The sequence below is a fragment of the Vicugna pacos genome, chromosome 4, assembly GCF_048564905.1.
Source record: "Vicugna pacos chromosome 4, VicPac4, whole genome shotgun sequence".
NCBI classification, from domain to species: Eukaryota; Metazoa; Chordata; class Mammalia; order Artiodactyla; family Camelidae; genus Vicugna; species Vicugna pacos.
Window position 1 is genome coordinate 76,197,301 of NC_132990.1, and position 15,285 is coordinate 76,212,585.

Here is a 15,285-nt window from a genome sequence, read left to right on the forward strand (position 1 = left end):
GACCCATTCTCCCTGCATGAATCACTTCTAATCACCCCAGAATCCTGCCGGCATCCCTTTAGAGGGCACTTTCCCCTGGCACCTGGCCAGGCCTTTAGCAGGTGCTGCCCACGGGCCCTCCCTGGTCCCCTGCCCACAGGGCCGGGTGGGAATTAGTGGGCGGCACCTGCACTGGTTCTTGATCAGGCTCAAAGCTAGCAGGCCCATCTCTCCCCAGACAGAAGTGTGGGAGGCCCAAGGCAGCTGCCCGAACAGGGTCCCGCCCCCTGCTTGTCCCGGGTGGGTCCTTCCTTTCCCAGTGCCCAACTCTCCGGAGTGCATGGGGGAAGGGGCAGCAGGAAGGCACAGACTCCTTCTGCTCGCTGACCCGGGGTGTTTCCCACGCTCGGCCGGCCCAGACTGCGAGTGCTACGGCCACTCCAACCGCTGCAGCTACATCGACTTCCTCAACGTGGTGACCTGTGTCAGCTGCAAGCACAACACGCGGGGCCAGCACTGCCAGCACTGCCGTCTGGGCTACTACCGCAACGGCTCCGCCGAGCTGGACGACGAGAACGTGTGCATCGGTGAGCCGCCGACCGGGATGCGGGGGCGCAGCGCGAGAGTGCGTGGGACGGGCACCTGGTGCAAGAGCGGTGTGAGATGGGGCGTGGAGACCCCTGCCTCAAGAGTCCCCTGGGGCGGCTGTGGAAATCCCAATCCCAGGGCCCCCTCCAGCTGGGCATCTCTAAAGACAGAAGCTTCCAGAACCGGCTCTAATGATAACCTCCCCATGCAGTCCTCCCTGCAGGCCCTGGAGTTTCAGATCCACTAGTTAGAGTCGAAGGCTGGTTGTAGGGCTTGCCTTGCTGTGTGCCTTTGGGCAACTCTCTTCCTGGCTCTGTTCCCCTGTTTGCAAAACCTGAAGGTGGAGCAGATCAAAGGCTTTTAATTCCCTTTTTGTGACTGAAGCCTTTCTTTAAATGAAGTTTTTCTCATGCTTGATAAGCAGAGCCCAGCTCATAAAGCTGCCCTCCACCCTCAGTGGGAAAATGGTTTGCTTTCTTCAAACTGTTCCAGGACTGGCTTTTGGGGTAAAGAAAGAAATCTACATGGGTCCTGGGCCCAGGGCAGGGGAGGGACAGACCATCCCAAGAGGACAAACTCATGGCCCACACCAATACCCACTAGCCTAGAAGGCTGTCTCCAGTAGAGGCCAGTTCTCGGCCTTAGGGTGCCCTGCCCACTTGGGAACCCACTGCCTGTTCCCCAGCGCCCCGGGCAGCTCTGGCTGTGCGCAGGGGGGCTGCCCACGAACCTGCAGCTGTCAGGCTGAATTACGGCAGCAGCCTTCAGATAATTCCATCAACTCTAAAGTGATCCCAACGGAACTGCACTGGCCTGTCACACTGGCCAGCTGCGGGGACAGGGCGGGGACTCTGGATCCGATTAGAGGCACCACTCACCCCCCAGCCCCCTCCTTTCTCCTTGCCTGTCTGCCTCCACCCCCAGGCCCAGCACTGAGCTATGGTGGCCGATTACCCCCCCCACACACACACACACGCGCACAACCACAGCCCCCAGGAGAGCCGCTCGGTGGCCTCCGACGAGGCTCCTCCCACCTGTCAGTCGCAGCTCTTTAGAGGTGAGAGGGATCAGCGCCCCGTCCGGTTACAGACGCGGAGACGGAGGTCCAGGGAGGGGAGGGGGCTGGCGGGGGCCACACAATGCCAGGGCCAGAGAGGGCAAGGGAGTCAGTGGATGTGACGGAATGAAAGTAGTCTTCCCTCCAGATGTAGACACCCTGGCAGACCCCCACCCGCCGTCCAGCCGGGAGCGCGGAGATCCGGCTGGGAGGGTGGCGGGGTCGGGCAGGGTGGGTCCGAGCGAACGGGGCCTAAGTCGCCCTGATCGCGCACCTTACACGTGTCCGTCCAGAGTGTAACTGCAACCAGATCGGCTCCTTGCATGACCGGTGCAACGAGACAGGCTTCTGCGAGTGCCGCGAGGGCGCGGCGGGGCCCAAGTGCGACGACTGCCTCCCCACGCACTACTGGCGCCAGGGCTGCTACCGTGAGTGCGCGCCGCCCCCGCAGGCGGGGCCGGCTGCCGTGGGGCCCCGGGGTGGCGGGGACTGACGCCGGCAAAGGCAGGGTCTGCTGGTGGGCGGGGCCAGGTGGGCGGGGCCTGGGGCGACCTGGTGGGGAGTCGGTCCTTGAAGGGGTTGGAGGCAAAAGTGGAGTTGGGGGTTGGCTAGAGTTGATTGAAGGCTCCGGGAAGTCAGAGAGTTTGCGGGGAGGAGGGGAGGCTGTCCAAAGAAATGCTGGGTGGCGGAGACCCAAGGTGAGCCACGGGAGAGGGTGGAAGGGCGCCCCTGGCGCATGGAAGAGCACGTGCAAAGCCCTGGAGGCCGGAGAGCTGGTGCAGCCGAAGTACCTCTCCAAGGCCAGTGCCCCGGGGAGGGGAGAGCCAGGGCTCCGGCGGGAGGGAGGCGGGGGCCAGGTCTCGCCTGGCCTTTGATACCATCCACGCAGGTACGCTTCTTACCAAGTGGGCCCTGAGCCTCCAGCACCCCCTGGGCCAGGCCGCGACGTCCGAGTCGCAGAAGCTCCAGCGTGGGGGCTGGACCGGGCCGCCCTCCGCGTTAACTGCCCCTCCGCCCCGCAGCCAACGTGTGCGACGACGACCAGCTGCTCTGCCAGAACGGCGGCACCTGCGTGCAGAACCAGCGCTGCGCCTGCCCGCGCGGCTACACCGGCGTGCGCTGCGAGCAGCCCCGCTGCGACCCCGCGGACGACGGCGGCGGCCTGGACTGCGACCGCGCGCCGGGGGCCGCGCCGCGCCCCGCCACCCTGCTCGGCTGCCTGCTGCTGCTGGGGCTGGCCGCCCGCCTGGACTGCTGAGCCCGCCGGAGGACCCGCGGCGGCCGGGTGGCCGGGTCCGCGCGCCCCGCCGCGCCCCGCCTCGCCCCGCGCCCAGGGAGCCGGCGGAGGGGGGGCGGGGGGGCCCGGGGTCGGCGTCCGAGGCCAGTCGGCGAGAAGGGTGCGGCCTGAGCTGCTCCCAGGTGCTACTCAGCAGAGTCCTCCCGCCCTCCTCCCGCCCCCAACATCCCAAGTGGCACCTGCCCCCTGCCCGGCACTGCAGCTGGGGCGCTGTGGGGCCCTGGCCCCAGCGACCTGCGATTTTGGATTTTGGTTTTAGTTTTTCTTTCGTATTACCCATCACCTCACCTCTTTTCTTTCTTTTTTCTTTTCTCTCTCTTTTTTTTTTTTTTGCTGGCGATGAGACAGAGGTGTCACCCCAACACCCCCAGGTCCTGCCTCCTGACACACACACACACACACACACACACACACACACACACGACTGTTGCAGACACCCGCTGCGCCTGTCCCTGGCCCTCAATCAGCCAGGGGACCCGGAATTCCAGTTGCCTACAACTCTAGTCGCTGACTTGATTCTCTTTTATATTCTTTCTTTGTTTTCTTTTGCGACCCACCAGACCCCAGGCCTTGGGAGAGGCCTGGTGACCAAGGAGCTCACTGTCTGGGGGAGGGAGTTAGGAAGGAGGGTCGGGAGGACTGGAAACTTCGTTTTGTAGAGAATTATTTTTGTTTGTATTAATCGCCCCTAGAAGGAGGGCCCTGAGCAGGAAGCTGGTCACCACGGTGGGTGGTTGATGGTGTATAATCCGACAGTAAAGAATCTGTTCACTGCTGCCTCCAAGGCCTGTTTCCTTTCTGTTCTTTTATACCCAGCAAGCTTGGGGTTTAAAGAGGAACCCACAAGACAGCCTTAAACTATTTCACCATCAGTGCCATCCCTTCCCCAGGCCCTTCTGGGAATAACAGGCAGGGTGGCCTGCAGAGCTATCTCACCGCTTGGCCAGGCATGGCCCTGCAGTGATGCACACGTCCCCCAAACTTGGGAGGTTGTTCGCCTCCTTTCCCTAAAAATAAATAAATAAATAAAATAAATCCAGAGTTTATTGGCACTTTTCCTGGGCTGTCCTCAAATTTCAAAGCACGTGGTGGACACGGAGACCATTGCTGAGAAGTCCAAGGGAAGTGACTGGCAGAGTGTTCTAACAGAGCTTGATTTCGATGTTCCTATTTGTACATCAGCATGGGGATTTGGGGGTCCTATCAGCCCTGCGGGACCCTCCAGCTTCAGGCCCCATGTCTACTGCTGCCGCTGCCTCCTTCCAGAGCCCCCTGTTGGCCAAATTTCAAAGTGGGCGCAGGCTGGTGGAGACAGGAAATACAAAGACCCAATGCAGACCACCATCTCCTCCCTCCTTCCTCTTTACCTCCCCAGCATCAGGAAGGAGACGGTCGAGGAGACCCGGGGCACCGAGGGAGTTGTAAAAGGAAGCTCGGAAGAAAGGGGTCCATGAACTTAGCCCCGTGCTTCGGGAGCGCCTGTGGGTCTCTCCATCCTTTAGAGGTTCACTTCCCAGCTGTCTCTGGAGAAGGTCTAGATTTCCCTGCCCACCTGCTCACTTCCCAGCAGCCCCAGGAGACTCCCAGCCCCACGGACCAGGTCCCTTGTTGCTCCCGCAGCCTCCGCCTGCAGTAACCCTCTGGCTGCAGTTGCTCTTTCTAGGTGGGGAAGTTTAGAACCAACCGCATCCCTCCTGCAAGTCCCCAGACAGAGCTTGACCCACCTTGGCCTTGAGGATGACAAGAGATTACAACACAGCTACAAGAGGGTATAAACTATACTTACAGCCCCACAGGGCCAGACGCCACCTCTCCTGGCCACCGCTCTCAAATCTCAACCCTAAAGAAAGTGCCTTCTCTCTGGTCCCGGGTGGCCTCTCTGTTACCATCCTCACCTTCTTATTGACAGAACCCCACTTAGCCCAATGGCTAAAAGGAAAGGTCCCTGGGGCTCCTAGTGGAGAGGAGTGGCCATGTGACATAGCTCTGGCCAATGGGATAGAAGTAGGGCTGATGGGCAGGGCTGATGGGCGGGTTCTCCAGAAAGCCCTTTAGAAAGCCTCTCCTCCCCTCAACTCCCACGGAGCCTCAGTTGACCGAGTTTGGGGCCGTGGCCGTTCTCTCTCACCCTTCCTCCTGATGCTCAGTCAGCACTCATGGGGGAGCCATCCCCTCAGGATGGTGGGGCCGAGAAGGTGGAAGTTGCTTTTCCGAGGACCTAGAAGAGCCAGGGACACCAGCCCTGGTTGCTGACCTCCGCACTTCTTGTGTGAGAAAAAAATAAATCTTGATGTGATTAAAATACCAGTCTTTGGATTTTCTGTTATACACAGACTCACCAATTCCTAAGTTATGGGTCCTCCCCACCCATACCTGCCCCCTCCCTCCAGTCCACTGAGGCCAGAGAGACTAACAGCCCCCTCCCTCAGCCGCAGCCCCCAGGACGTAATCCTGCCCAGGACATAACCACAGGTCACAGCGGCCTTAGGCCGAGGGGTCCAGGGCCTTCTCTGTCTCAAGTCACCTCTTCCCAGGACAGAACATACCTCTACCTTCAAAGGGAGCACAGGGCAGGCTGACCAAAATCTACCTCTAGAGAAACACCACCTGGTGGCTGTGATCTGTAAGCAGTGATGCCTTCCTCCTAATCATTGCGATATTGAAATATAAAGGAACTACATCAATTCAGCCCCAAACACACACACACACAGACTGAGGTCTGACAGAAGCAGAGCTTGAGACAGGGGTTCAGTGCGTGGGTTTGCGGAGGGTGTGCTATTAGGAAACATGTGTCAGCGAGTAAAGGAATTAGCATTGGGGGAGGGTGGGAACCCCAGTGAGGATTCCATCCTCAGCCTGGTCCACCCAGTGGGACTCTGAGCATCCATCACCTCTTGAGGCAAGGGGGCAGTCTCATGCCTCCGGCTTCAGGCTAGATTCCGAGGCTATAGTACGAGCACCCCCCGGACAGAAGGTGGAAGGTTGTGAGCTGTTAATCAGCGTCACCTAGTGGAGGGGGGGTTCCCACAGACGGGCTCTGGGCCAGGCACCAACTGCTTCTGCTGCACACGCACATTTGTGTCACCCTGGATGTGTCCCCAGGAAGGCTCCTGAAGGGTCTGGGAGGAAGGGGGCCTCAGTGGGCAGCGCTCTGCCCGCCCTGACCTCTCTCAGCTGGCGCTGTGTCAGCATCCCGGGGACTAGTGGGAGCGAGGCCCAGGGAGGTGGAGCGCGTCAGAGATCAGAGTGGCAGCCCCAGTCCCCCAGGACGCGGCTCGGCCCCGACCTCCGCCGGAGGGTGGAGAGGAAGTTGCCAGTGGCCATTCAGAAAGCTCTGACATCTTCCAGGCAGCGGAGAGAAGGAGAAAACAAGGTTAGCGGAGCCCAGGGTCTCAGCCCGGCCTCTTCTCAATGGTGCACCCCCGGCCCAGAGCTCATGGTTTGACGTCCGATTCTGAGAGGTGAAGAGCCCACCTCACAGGCTGGAGGGCAGCAGCCCTGTGCGCAGGCGCTGTGCGTGCCCCGTTACACTTCCCCGTCCCCTTCCCCCTAGGACGGGGTGGGGGGCATTTCTCATCCTCAGCGCCATCAACGTTGGGGGCTGGATAGTTCCTGTGGGCTGGGGTGGGGGTGGCGGGTGTTTAGCGATTCCCCCTGGCCTAGATGCCAGCGACGCTCCCTTCCCACTAGCACCAACCAAAAGTGCCTCTGGGCATCGCAGACTGGGGGCAAAACTGCCCCGGGTTGAGAATGACTGTCCTCAGCAGAAGGGACCGTCCTCCCCAGGTAACAGAGAGGGAGGTCGATGCTCAGAGACGGGAGGTAAATTGCCTGAAGCCACACTGGAAAAGCAGCAGGCGCAGAAGGAAGTTCAGGACGTAATGACTCCAGAGGGCAGCCCAGGCAGGGGCTTCCGCCCAGCGCGGGTCTGCAGCTGCTCTGTCTCCTGCCCACCCCCTCCCCCAGCTAGGAGCCCTAGGGAGCCTGGCATCATCCAAATGGCTTTGCTGTCAGGGGAAACGCCTCGTCCCCTGCCCCCACCTGCCCCTCTAAGTAGGCCGGCCTGCTGAGTCCGCGTTTCCTGTCTGGTTGCCATGCATTACAGAGGCGCCTGGGGAGCAGCCGGGCACCTCCCGCAGGCCTGGGTGGGCAGGGCTGAGCGGGGGCTCACCCTGAGGCCCGTACCCCTGCCCCTGGCCCTGTGCCTCCAGCTGGGCCACTGTCCCCCCAACTCCCAAGAGTGCCCCCTGCACATCTCAGGCAGAGGAGTTAAGGGTAAAGGCCTCAGGAAGAAAAGCTTTAATTGTTTTTTTTTTTTCCTTTTTAATACACAAATCACGACTGGAGGGAAGTTAGAAAATACCAAAATGTGCAATATTAATAATTTCAAAATTAAAATCACCCACCATCCTCCGCCCAGAGCTAATAACTATTAATATTTTCTGATGTGCATTTCTAGTATTTTCCCATAAAACAAAACCCCACGCAGACAGTTTGCCCAGTGTTTGCTAGGACGATGCTAAGCATTGTGCTGAGGCTGGATAGCCCTTATTTCAAGCATCCAGTGATGAGGTTGAGAGCTGGGCTCCCATAATAGAGCCTTTTTACAGCGGAGAACACCGAGGCTCCAAAAGCGTCCTGGTCAGAGACCTTGGGCACAGCACACAAAGACAACTCCCCATGATTTAGGAAGAAAAGGAGACGATTTGCAGGGTCACAGGATCCCCCCAGACACGACAGAGGAGCCAGACGCACCGGGTGGGGATGGGGGCGCCATGAATCCATCCTGGCCAGAGAGCCTCTGCTGCTGTCCCCATGGGCCCCCAGTGCTGCCTCAGGCACCACCCCTGGCCCAGACCTGCCTCCTGCTGGCCTCCCCATCCGGCCCCCACGTGTGCCCATGTCTTCCCGTCCAGCCTTTCCCACCCCATCAAGGGAGATGGGCTGTCTTTCCCCAACCAGACAAAGGGCACAAAGAAACCATGACTATCCAGCCAGAGAGGGTGGGCAAGTCGCTTAGGGTCACATAGCCAGGAAGAGGCAAAGTCCAGATGCAAATCCAGTCTCTCCTGCACAGAAGCCCAAGCTTATAAATACATTGGAGCCACACAGCTGCCACTTTTTCCATTATTTCATTTATTTTAGCAATGGATGGCTTCATCTCATGCACATCTATCTTTAGCCTGCTTTACAAAATTTAGCAATATATCCTATCAAAGGAGGTCTTTTAAAATAAAAAGGAAATGCAAAACTCTACCCTTTTGCCCTCCCACTGCCCCGCCCACACACTCCTCCCATGCAGTGGGGTCTGGTCAAGTCCCTAGGACCCCCTTGCCTGGGCTCCCAGAGGCTCTGAAGACCTTGTGGTCCTGCAAGGGTGGGCTGAGGCTGGAGACAAATGGGCTCACCTGCGGCAGTGTTCCAGATGGCTTCCAGCCGGACATCCCCTTTCCTGACTGAACTGGTGGCCCCAGAGTTCTGGTCAGGAGCAGCTAGAACGGGGCCTTGAGTCCCCAGAGATCCCAGAGCAGTGAGCTGCCCCTGACACTAAAGGCACTGGAGCCTGTCCCGCCCTGGACAATTCACAGCTGACCCAGTGCCCAGGAGGGGCGGGCTGCTTCCAAAGGCAGAAGGGATGGCCTTGAGGGGTTCTGGAGTCCGACCACAGAGGTTCGAAGCTGTCCTCCACCACGTGGATGACCTGGGGCAAGTTCAGTCTCTCTGTGCCTCAGTCTCCTCATCTGTGAAATGGGGATGTTAAAAACAGTACCTACATCATAGGGCTTTTGTCAGGATTAAACCAGTTTACACATGTCATGCTGGCCTGAAGTAGGGAACCAGTGTCAGCTGTTATTATCCATGTCTTCCGTCCTCCTATCCCCAAAAACCTGCCACGTGGGTGCCGTATCACTCGGTCTCCCTTCCCTCCGTCCCTCATTCCCTAGTCCCTCCACACGCTGGCCCCAGGGCACAGTGAACCAGGCAGACACCTCTTGCTGCCCCCCGATGCCCAGCACCGGCCCAGGCGCAGTGAGTGCCTCTCTCTCCTCCAGTCACCTCAGCCCATCCTCATCCCCTGCTGTGTCCAGCGGAGGATGGGGTCACATGCCCGGGCGTCTTTGCGGAGCGCTGAGAAGCCGTCTCCCATCACCCCACCGAGATGCAGGAGGTGGGCCTTGGGGAGGCCCTGATCTGCTTGGCCAGTGAGCACCCTGCTACCCTTAGGACCTCAGTTCTGGGAAGAGCTTTTAGCAGAGGAGCTGGTACTGGTGGCCTGTGGGGAGTGGAAACCTGGGACCTGGATCTTGGTTTCTAAACACGCTTCTCCCCTAAGAGGAACCAGGGCTTCTCAGAGTGAAGTCTGATTCCACGGCTGGACAGAGAAAGTCTGGGGTGAGCCCGGAACACCTCGTACCACAAGGCCAGCAGCTGCCCAGCTGGCAAGCTCCACCCTCTCCTGGCCTGGGGTGCACCTGGCACTGTGAGTACCGCAGGGACGCGGTGGGAGTCCCAGGCACAGCTCCTGGGTGGGGTGGACCCTGGGTAGGGAAGACGACTGGAGGTCCCTCCCAGAGCAGCTGCCCTCTGGTCATTTAGTCAATAAACCCTTTCCTGAGCCCCCACTGTGTCCCCTGGCTCTGGGGGTGCAGGATGGGAAGGCCAGGAGACCTTGTGGGAGCAGGGGACGCCCCCAGGGGGAAGAGGAGGTTACGCTGAGCCCCAGAGACGGTGTGCACACCTATCGCGGGCTCGTGGGGACACCACATTGCTGGACACAGTCCCCAGGGCCTGCCCTGATCTGGGCCATCCCCTGGGCCCACCTCAGAGACTGGTCGCCATGAGACACAATGAAGATTTGCTGGCACAGCTTTTCCGCAGGCTCCAGGCAACGCCTTTTTACAAAGAGAATGACTGAAGCAGCGTGTCGTCTTTAAAACAAAATGATTCTTATTGTGCAAGTAATTCACGCACACTGTGCAACAAAGGGAAAAACGGAAGAATGGACACCTTGAGTTACTCCTTAGAATAGGCGGAGCGCAGAGGGACTTCAGGGCAGTGAAAATACTCTGTGATGCTTTGAGGGCGGATACACGTCATGACACGTTTGTCAAACCCCACGGCGTGCACAACCCCGAGCGAGTCCTAATGTCAGCTGTGGACTCGGGGCGACGCTGACGCGCCGGTGTGGGCTCATGGATTGTAACAGGCACTGGCGGGTGGGGATGGGGGGAGGGGTAACGTCTGTACCTTCTGCTCAATATTGCTGAGAATCTAAAACTGCTCTAAAAAATAAAGTCTATTAAAAAAAAACTATATAACCCCTATTCATATTTTGGTGAATGTCTTTTTACATTTTTTCCTATTTAAAAAAAACCAGTATGTGTGTCTGCCTGTCTATATACAGACACGTATGTACAGACATTTACACATATACGCACATAGCATACGTACACACACACATACACACATACATACACCTACATAGAACAAAACTGTAACTCCCCCCTCCCCACGACCCACGCGCACTTCCCACCAGCCAGGACCTGCTTGTATCTGGGTCTGTCCTTCTGCCCTAGGGAGGAGCCGTCACTAACCACCCCGTGGTGTTGGTCGTAAAAGACCGTGCCGGGAAGTCACGCCATCACCAGCACCGCAGGATGGGTCACGGTACCCCGAGATCACCTGAGAGTAGATTGCAGGACACGGGGTGTCCAGTTGCCAAGAATGGAACCTTCAAGGGCTTGCCCCTGGGATCAAGGGGGCTTCTGGTGGGATGTGGAGATTACAGTGCAGACCGAGGGCCAGGCTCCAGTCACACTTGTGGCCCCTGGCAGGCCCACCTGGCATGTGGTGCTCACGCTCAGTTACCGGGGAATGGGCACCACGTCCTGACGTCACAGTCGTTAAGTCCATGGAGTGCCTTCCTGTCCTCTGTGTCCCTGTGTGACAAAGATCTGAGCACTGCCTGGGAAAACCCTTTGGCTTGTGCACCAGAGGTACATGATGGGAAAAAAAGTGACAACCCTGAAGTCCCTCAGACTAGAATGGACAGACTGTGGCATATTCTTGAAAATGGAACATGATACTCCACCCAAAAGGAGTGGGTGACAGCTGGCGGCGTCTCGGGAATGTTAAGGATGAGGAGGGAAGTGTCACAGAATACCCACCGACAGATGTGTCTACAGAAAGTTCAAAATTAAGTAAAGATAATTCTGGAGTGGATTATAAACAAGGAAACTTTTCAGAAACCGTAGACTTCAGGACGGCAGTTACAACCAGGTGGAAGAGGGAGGGAGGGGAGCCGGAAGCAGCTGGGGGTGGTCTTCCCCGGCATCAGCCGTGTCCTATTTCTCAAACTGGGGCTGTGGGTACACAGTGGGTTATTATCAGTCTTTCATTTTACATCGGTCTTGTACACACACTGATGGATAGAATCTATTTTACAAAAGTTCTAAGAGCTGGGTCTGAGCCAGTCCGTGGTCTGAGCGTCACTTTGGACATAGCCCATCCCGAGGTCACAGATCTGTTTCGACTTGCTTGGGATGTGAACCTTCATTCAGTCGGAAAGAGAAAAACTTCCATCACTGGCTTCTTCCTAACTTTGGGGAGATTAAAAATTAAACTTGAGATGATGTAGTAACTTAAAACCCTGGTTCTAATGCTTTTGTATCAAATTATATTTGTTACATACAGTGTACCGGATAGTTAAGGGGTTTCTAACATTCAAGAGAATTTGGCTATTCATCTGCCAGGTGAGTTCTGTTTCAATTTGAAACCTACTGAAGAACTCCGTTTAGGATTCGATGGAAAAGTTTAAGGGCAATTTACTAAATGGGATTTTAAAAAGAACTTGAGACTCACTGTGTTTATGAGTTTCATGACTTAGATTTACTCGAGCAGTTTAAACCCCAGAAGAGGTGGCCTTTGAAGGGTTTGCAAAAAAAGTTGAAGATTTAATTTACAAACGCACTTTAAAAAGGAAGCCTGACGTCCGCACACCTTTCTTTTCACGGCACAGGCTGAAAGAGATCAGAACCAACTATTTCAGGACCTGATCAGGTACTTGATCAGTGATCCAGGGGGTATTTGATAAAGGAAGATGCAGCAACGTTTCGCAGAGTCCTGGGGGGCTGGAAGGGAGGTCCCCGTGAGCGGGGACTGCGGGGTGGCCCCTGCTTGTCCTCAGGGGTTTGCTGTTTTTGCTCCCAGCCCTACTCCAAGGTCTGACCCAATCGGAGCTGCATGACTACCTGCTGTGAATTCCCCAAATCCTCACAGAAAGCCCATCCCTCTGATCAGAGGAACCAGGATGAGAGGTCCCCGTGGCCTGAACGGTGACAGTGTGTGGGGAACCCCTGTTGTTACTTGAAAATCTCTCTTCTCTTGCTGCTGCTTCTAGAGGGAAGCCTGGTTGAGCAGAATTCTGCTACAGCGCAGAGTTCTTCGATGTCAGATGTGTAGACTGAAGACCTAGGAAAGTTAGTTTTTGCTTTATTTGTTGCTATAAGAATCTAACATGATCACAGAACCCAAGGAACTGTAAATGTAATAGAAACTTTCACAACATTCCCCACCAAGACGGGGCAAATGCGGGCACCGTCTGCGGGCTCCTTGCCCAACCGCGTGTCTGGGTGATTCTGGGCCAAGCTCTGTGATGGAAGCTGTGGGCTCCGAGAGCGTGGAGCTGAGGAGCTCAGAATCGGGGGAGCCCAGGGGCTCGACGGCCGCTTCTCAAGTCCCAGCAGTGCGGACTCATCAGCTGTACTTGTGGCTGTGACCTCAGCCCCCAGGACGGCTCCTGCTTCTAGTCTCAGCCTCCCCTCCCTCTCCCTTGAAAACCTTGAGGGCCTCCCAATCGTCTCTAGGGCGAGACCTGACCGCTCGCAGCCTAACAGGACCCCTGGACCTGGCCCTCCCCTGCCAGTCCCTCAGGCTCACCGCCAGCCCCTGACTTCATCATGCTCTGCATCGAGGCTTCTGGAATGCCAACTTCTAGGCCACCCTCAAGCTCCCAGCCTTCTCTGCCTCCCCAGGCCGGGCTGTCCGCTTACTGTGCACAGGACGACGCTCTGTACGCCCTCTCGGGATCTCACTCCGCCTGGCTGAAAACCACTGACTGGGGGCGGGGGTCCGGGGCCCCTACCGTTTAGTTCACCTGGGTTCCGTGGGTCAGGACTTCCAACGCAGCTTAGCTCAACGGTTCTGATTCTGGGATTCTCTAAGGGTTGCAGTGAAGGCGTCGGCTGGGGCTGCACCATCGGAGGCTTGATCGGGGCTGGAGGACCCACTTCCAAGACGGCGCACTCACTGCCCACGTTGGTGTGGCCGGCTGTTGGCAGGAGGTCTCAGCTTCTCCCTGCGGGGACCTTGCCCCATAGAGATCCTTGAGTGTCTTCACAGCATGGTGGCCGGCCTCGCCCAGAACAAGTGATCTGGTCACACATCATCATTCCTCTGACATCCAACTGGGTACACAGGCCAGCCCTATTCACCGTAGGAGGGGCTCCCTAGGTACGTGACCACGCAGAGGGAACAGTATATTCCATGTCTGGGAGGGTTCAATTAAAGAAGCAGAACCACTATATAAAAAAATAAGGTACCGGCCGCAAGGACTTGGGTTTACGCAGCTGTGGGAGCGGTTAATCAGACATCTGCACGTCTGATGCTGAAGCCTGAAGTGCCAGGCAGGCAGGCAGGAAAGGGAGATGCACGTGAAAGAGCTGGAGCCCAAGAAAGCTCCCTCGCCCCTTCCACCACGTGAGGGGACAGTGGGGAGACGCCGACTCGGCCAGAGCCACGATCGTGGACTTCTAGCCTCCGAACCTGTGAGAAATAAATTGCTGTTTCTAAGCCACCCAGCCTCTGAGGTTGTGTTACAGCAGCTCACACAGGCTAAGACAGAAATCCACCATGATTTTTAGCCTCTTCCTCTCCAGAACTTCAGGGATTGGTCTGAAATTTTAGAACTAACTGGGGAAAAGAACCAGCAGAGAACTCAAATTCCAACTATGGTTTCTGGGTAAAGAAAGTGAAGCCCCCAGAGGCTGTGTATTGTCCACAGCACAGGGCAAAGGCAGAGCCAAGGCTGACCCCCCGCCTCGTTCCCGTGGACGCCGACTCCCTGCCCGGGCCTGTTTCCATGGCTCCGTGGCCAGCCCGGCATGAGGTCCTGCGTGTCCTGATTCACTTTTGATCTTCTTAGACTCCACAGGCAGCCCTCTGCCTCCTTGTCCCCACTGCCGCCATCAGGAGTCACTAGCGCTGTTTCCAGCTCTCCTGCCCAGCCCCGCTGCTCTGCCCTCGGGAACCCCTTCCTGAACAAAAACACAGACGCCCACATGGCTTCTGGTGGCAGGCCTCACCCTGTCCAAGGCGCCTGCAGCAGACAAGGTACTGAGGACAACAGATGCAACCCCGATGAGCCCCAGGGCTGCTCCTCTTTCCTCCTGACCCTTAGGGGCCTTGCCTCAAGGCTGGCTGCCCAACAGAATCACTTAAGAGAGCATTTAAGCTTAAGTATAAGTTTTAAAAAGGCAGCCAAGTACTTGCCCAGATCCATTAAATCAGAAATTCTAGGGTAGCGCCCTGGAGTGGCAATTTTTCCAAAGTTCCCCAGGTGACTCCAAAGTGCACCATTCAGGTTGAAAACTATGAATTCTATTTGTAGCAAGGCTGCTTCAGAACACAAGTGACAGTGTCAGCTGAGCCTGAGCGGCGAGGAGCGCCGGCACCAAGCCTGCTCCCGTGGCTCCAAGCACCGTCCATCTCTGGGCACCATTTACGCCATTTGACTTGGCACATGCCTTCTGTACAGGACAGGGTGACAATAACTCAGGTCCTCTTAAGAGTTATGGAGGGACCCACTGCGTACAGAAACTGCCTTAATGGTGCTGCACAACACTGTAAATTCTATTTAAGCTGATGCTAAATTTTAGTTTCCTCCCTGAATTATTTATTCCTCAATGAATGGCGAAACCCAGGAGGTGGTGACGATTGCGTGTGTTGGTCAGGAGTGACTTTAAAAATCATTGCTACAGCTGCTGCAGTAATGAAGTCCACAAATGAAATGGAGGTCCCGGAGCACTCATCCCTCATCAGGTCGTTTGGCAAACTGATGCCCCGTTAACTCCCATTTTGCCCTCACGGGCAGTCTGCATTCACCGGAAAGAGCAAGGCGCCCCCGTGAGGCTGTGTGTGCACACGTCCTGCTGGCGTGGGACACGGGGGCCGAGGGCAAGCACCTTCCAAGAGGCAGCGGGGCCAGGTCTGACTCTGCTCCCCGAAGTTACTGCTTTTATGAAACGCGTTCTACTTCTGTAACCCTCAGCAATTACCCCTGACTTGGCCATCTATGCGGTACTGC

At 56.9% G+C, this 15,285-nt stretch overlaps 1 protein-coding gene across 4 annotated transcripts in view; it reads left to right on the forward strand.

The window, feature by feature from the left end:
• Positions 1-3,947, forward strand: part of NTNG2 (netrin G2) — a 70,184-nt gene extending 66,237 nt beyond the window's left edge. For 2 of the 4 annotated variants that reach the window (XM_072960343.1, XM_072960344.1), the window contains 3 exons: positions 399-566; positions 1,918-2,052; positions 2,647-3,946. In XM_072960343.1, coding sequence (XP_072816444.1) covers positions 399-566; positions 1,918-2,052; positions 2,647-2,882 — 539 coding nt within the window. In that variant the 3' untranslated portion in view covers positions 2,883-3,946. Of the gene's footprint in view, positions 1-398; positions 567-1,917; positions 2,053-2,646 lie in introns of all 4 variants that reach the window. The other 2 variants (XM_072960342.1, XM_072960345.1) reach the window with 2 other exon arrangements.
• Positions 3,948-15,285: the final 11,338 nt, after the last annotated feature.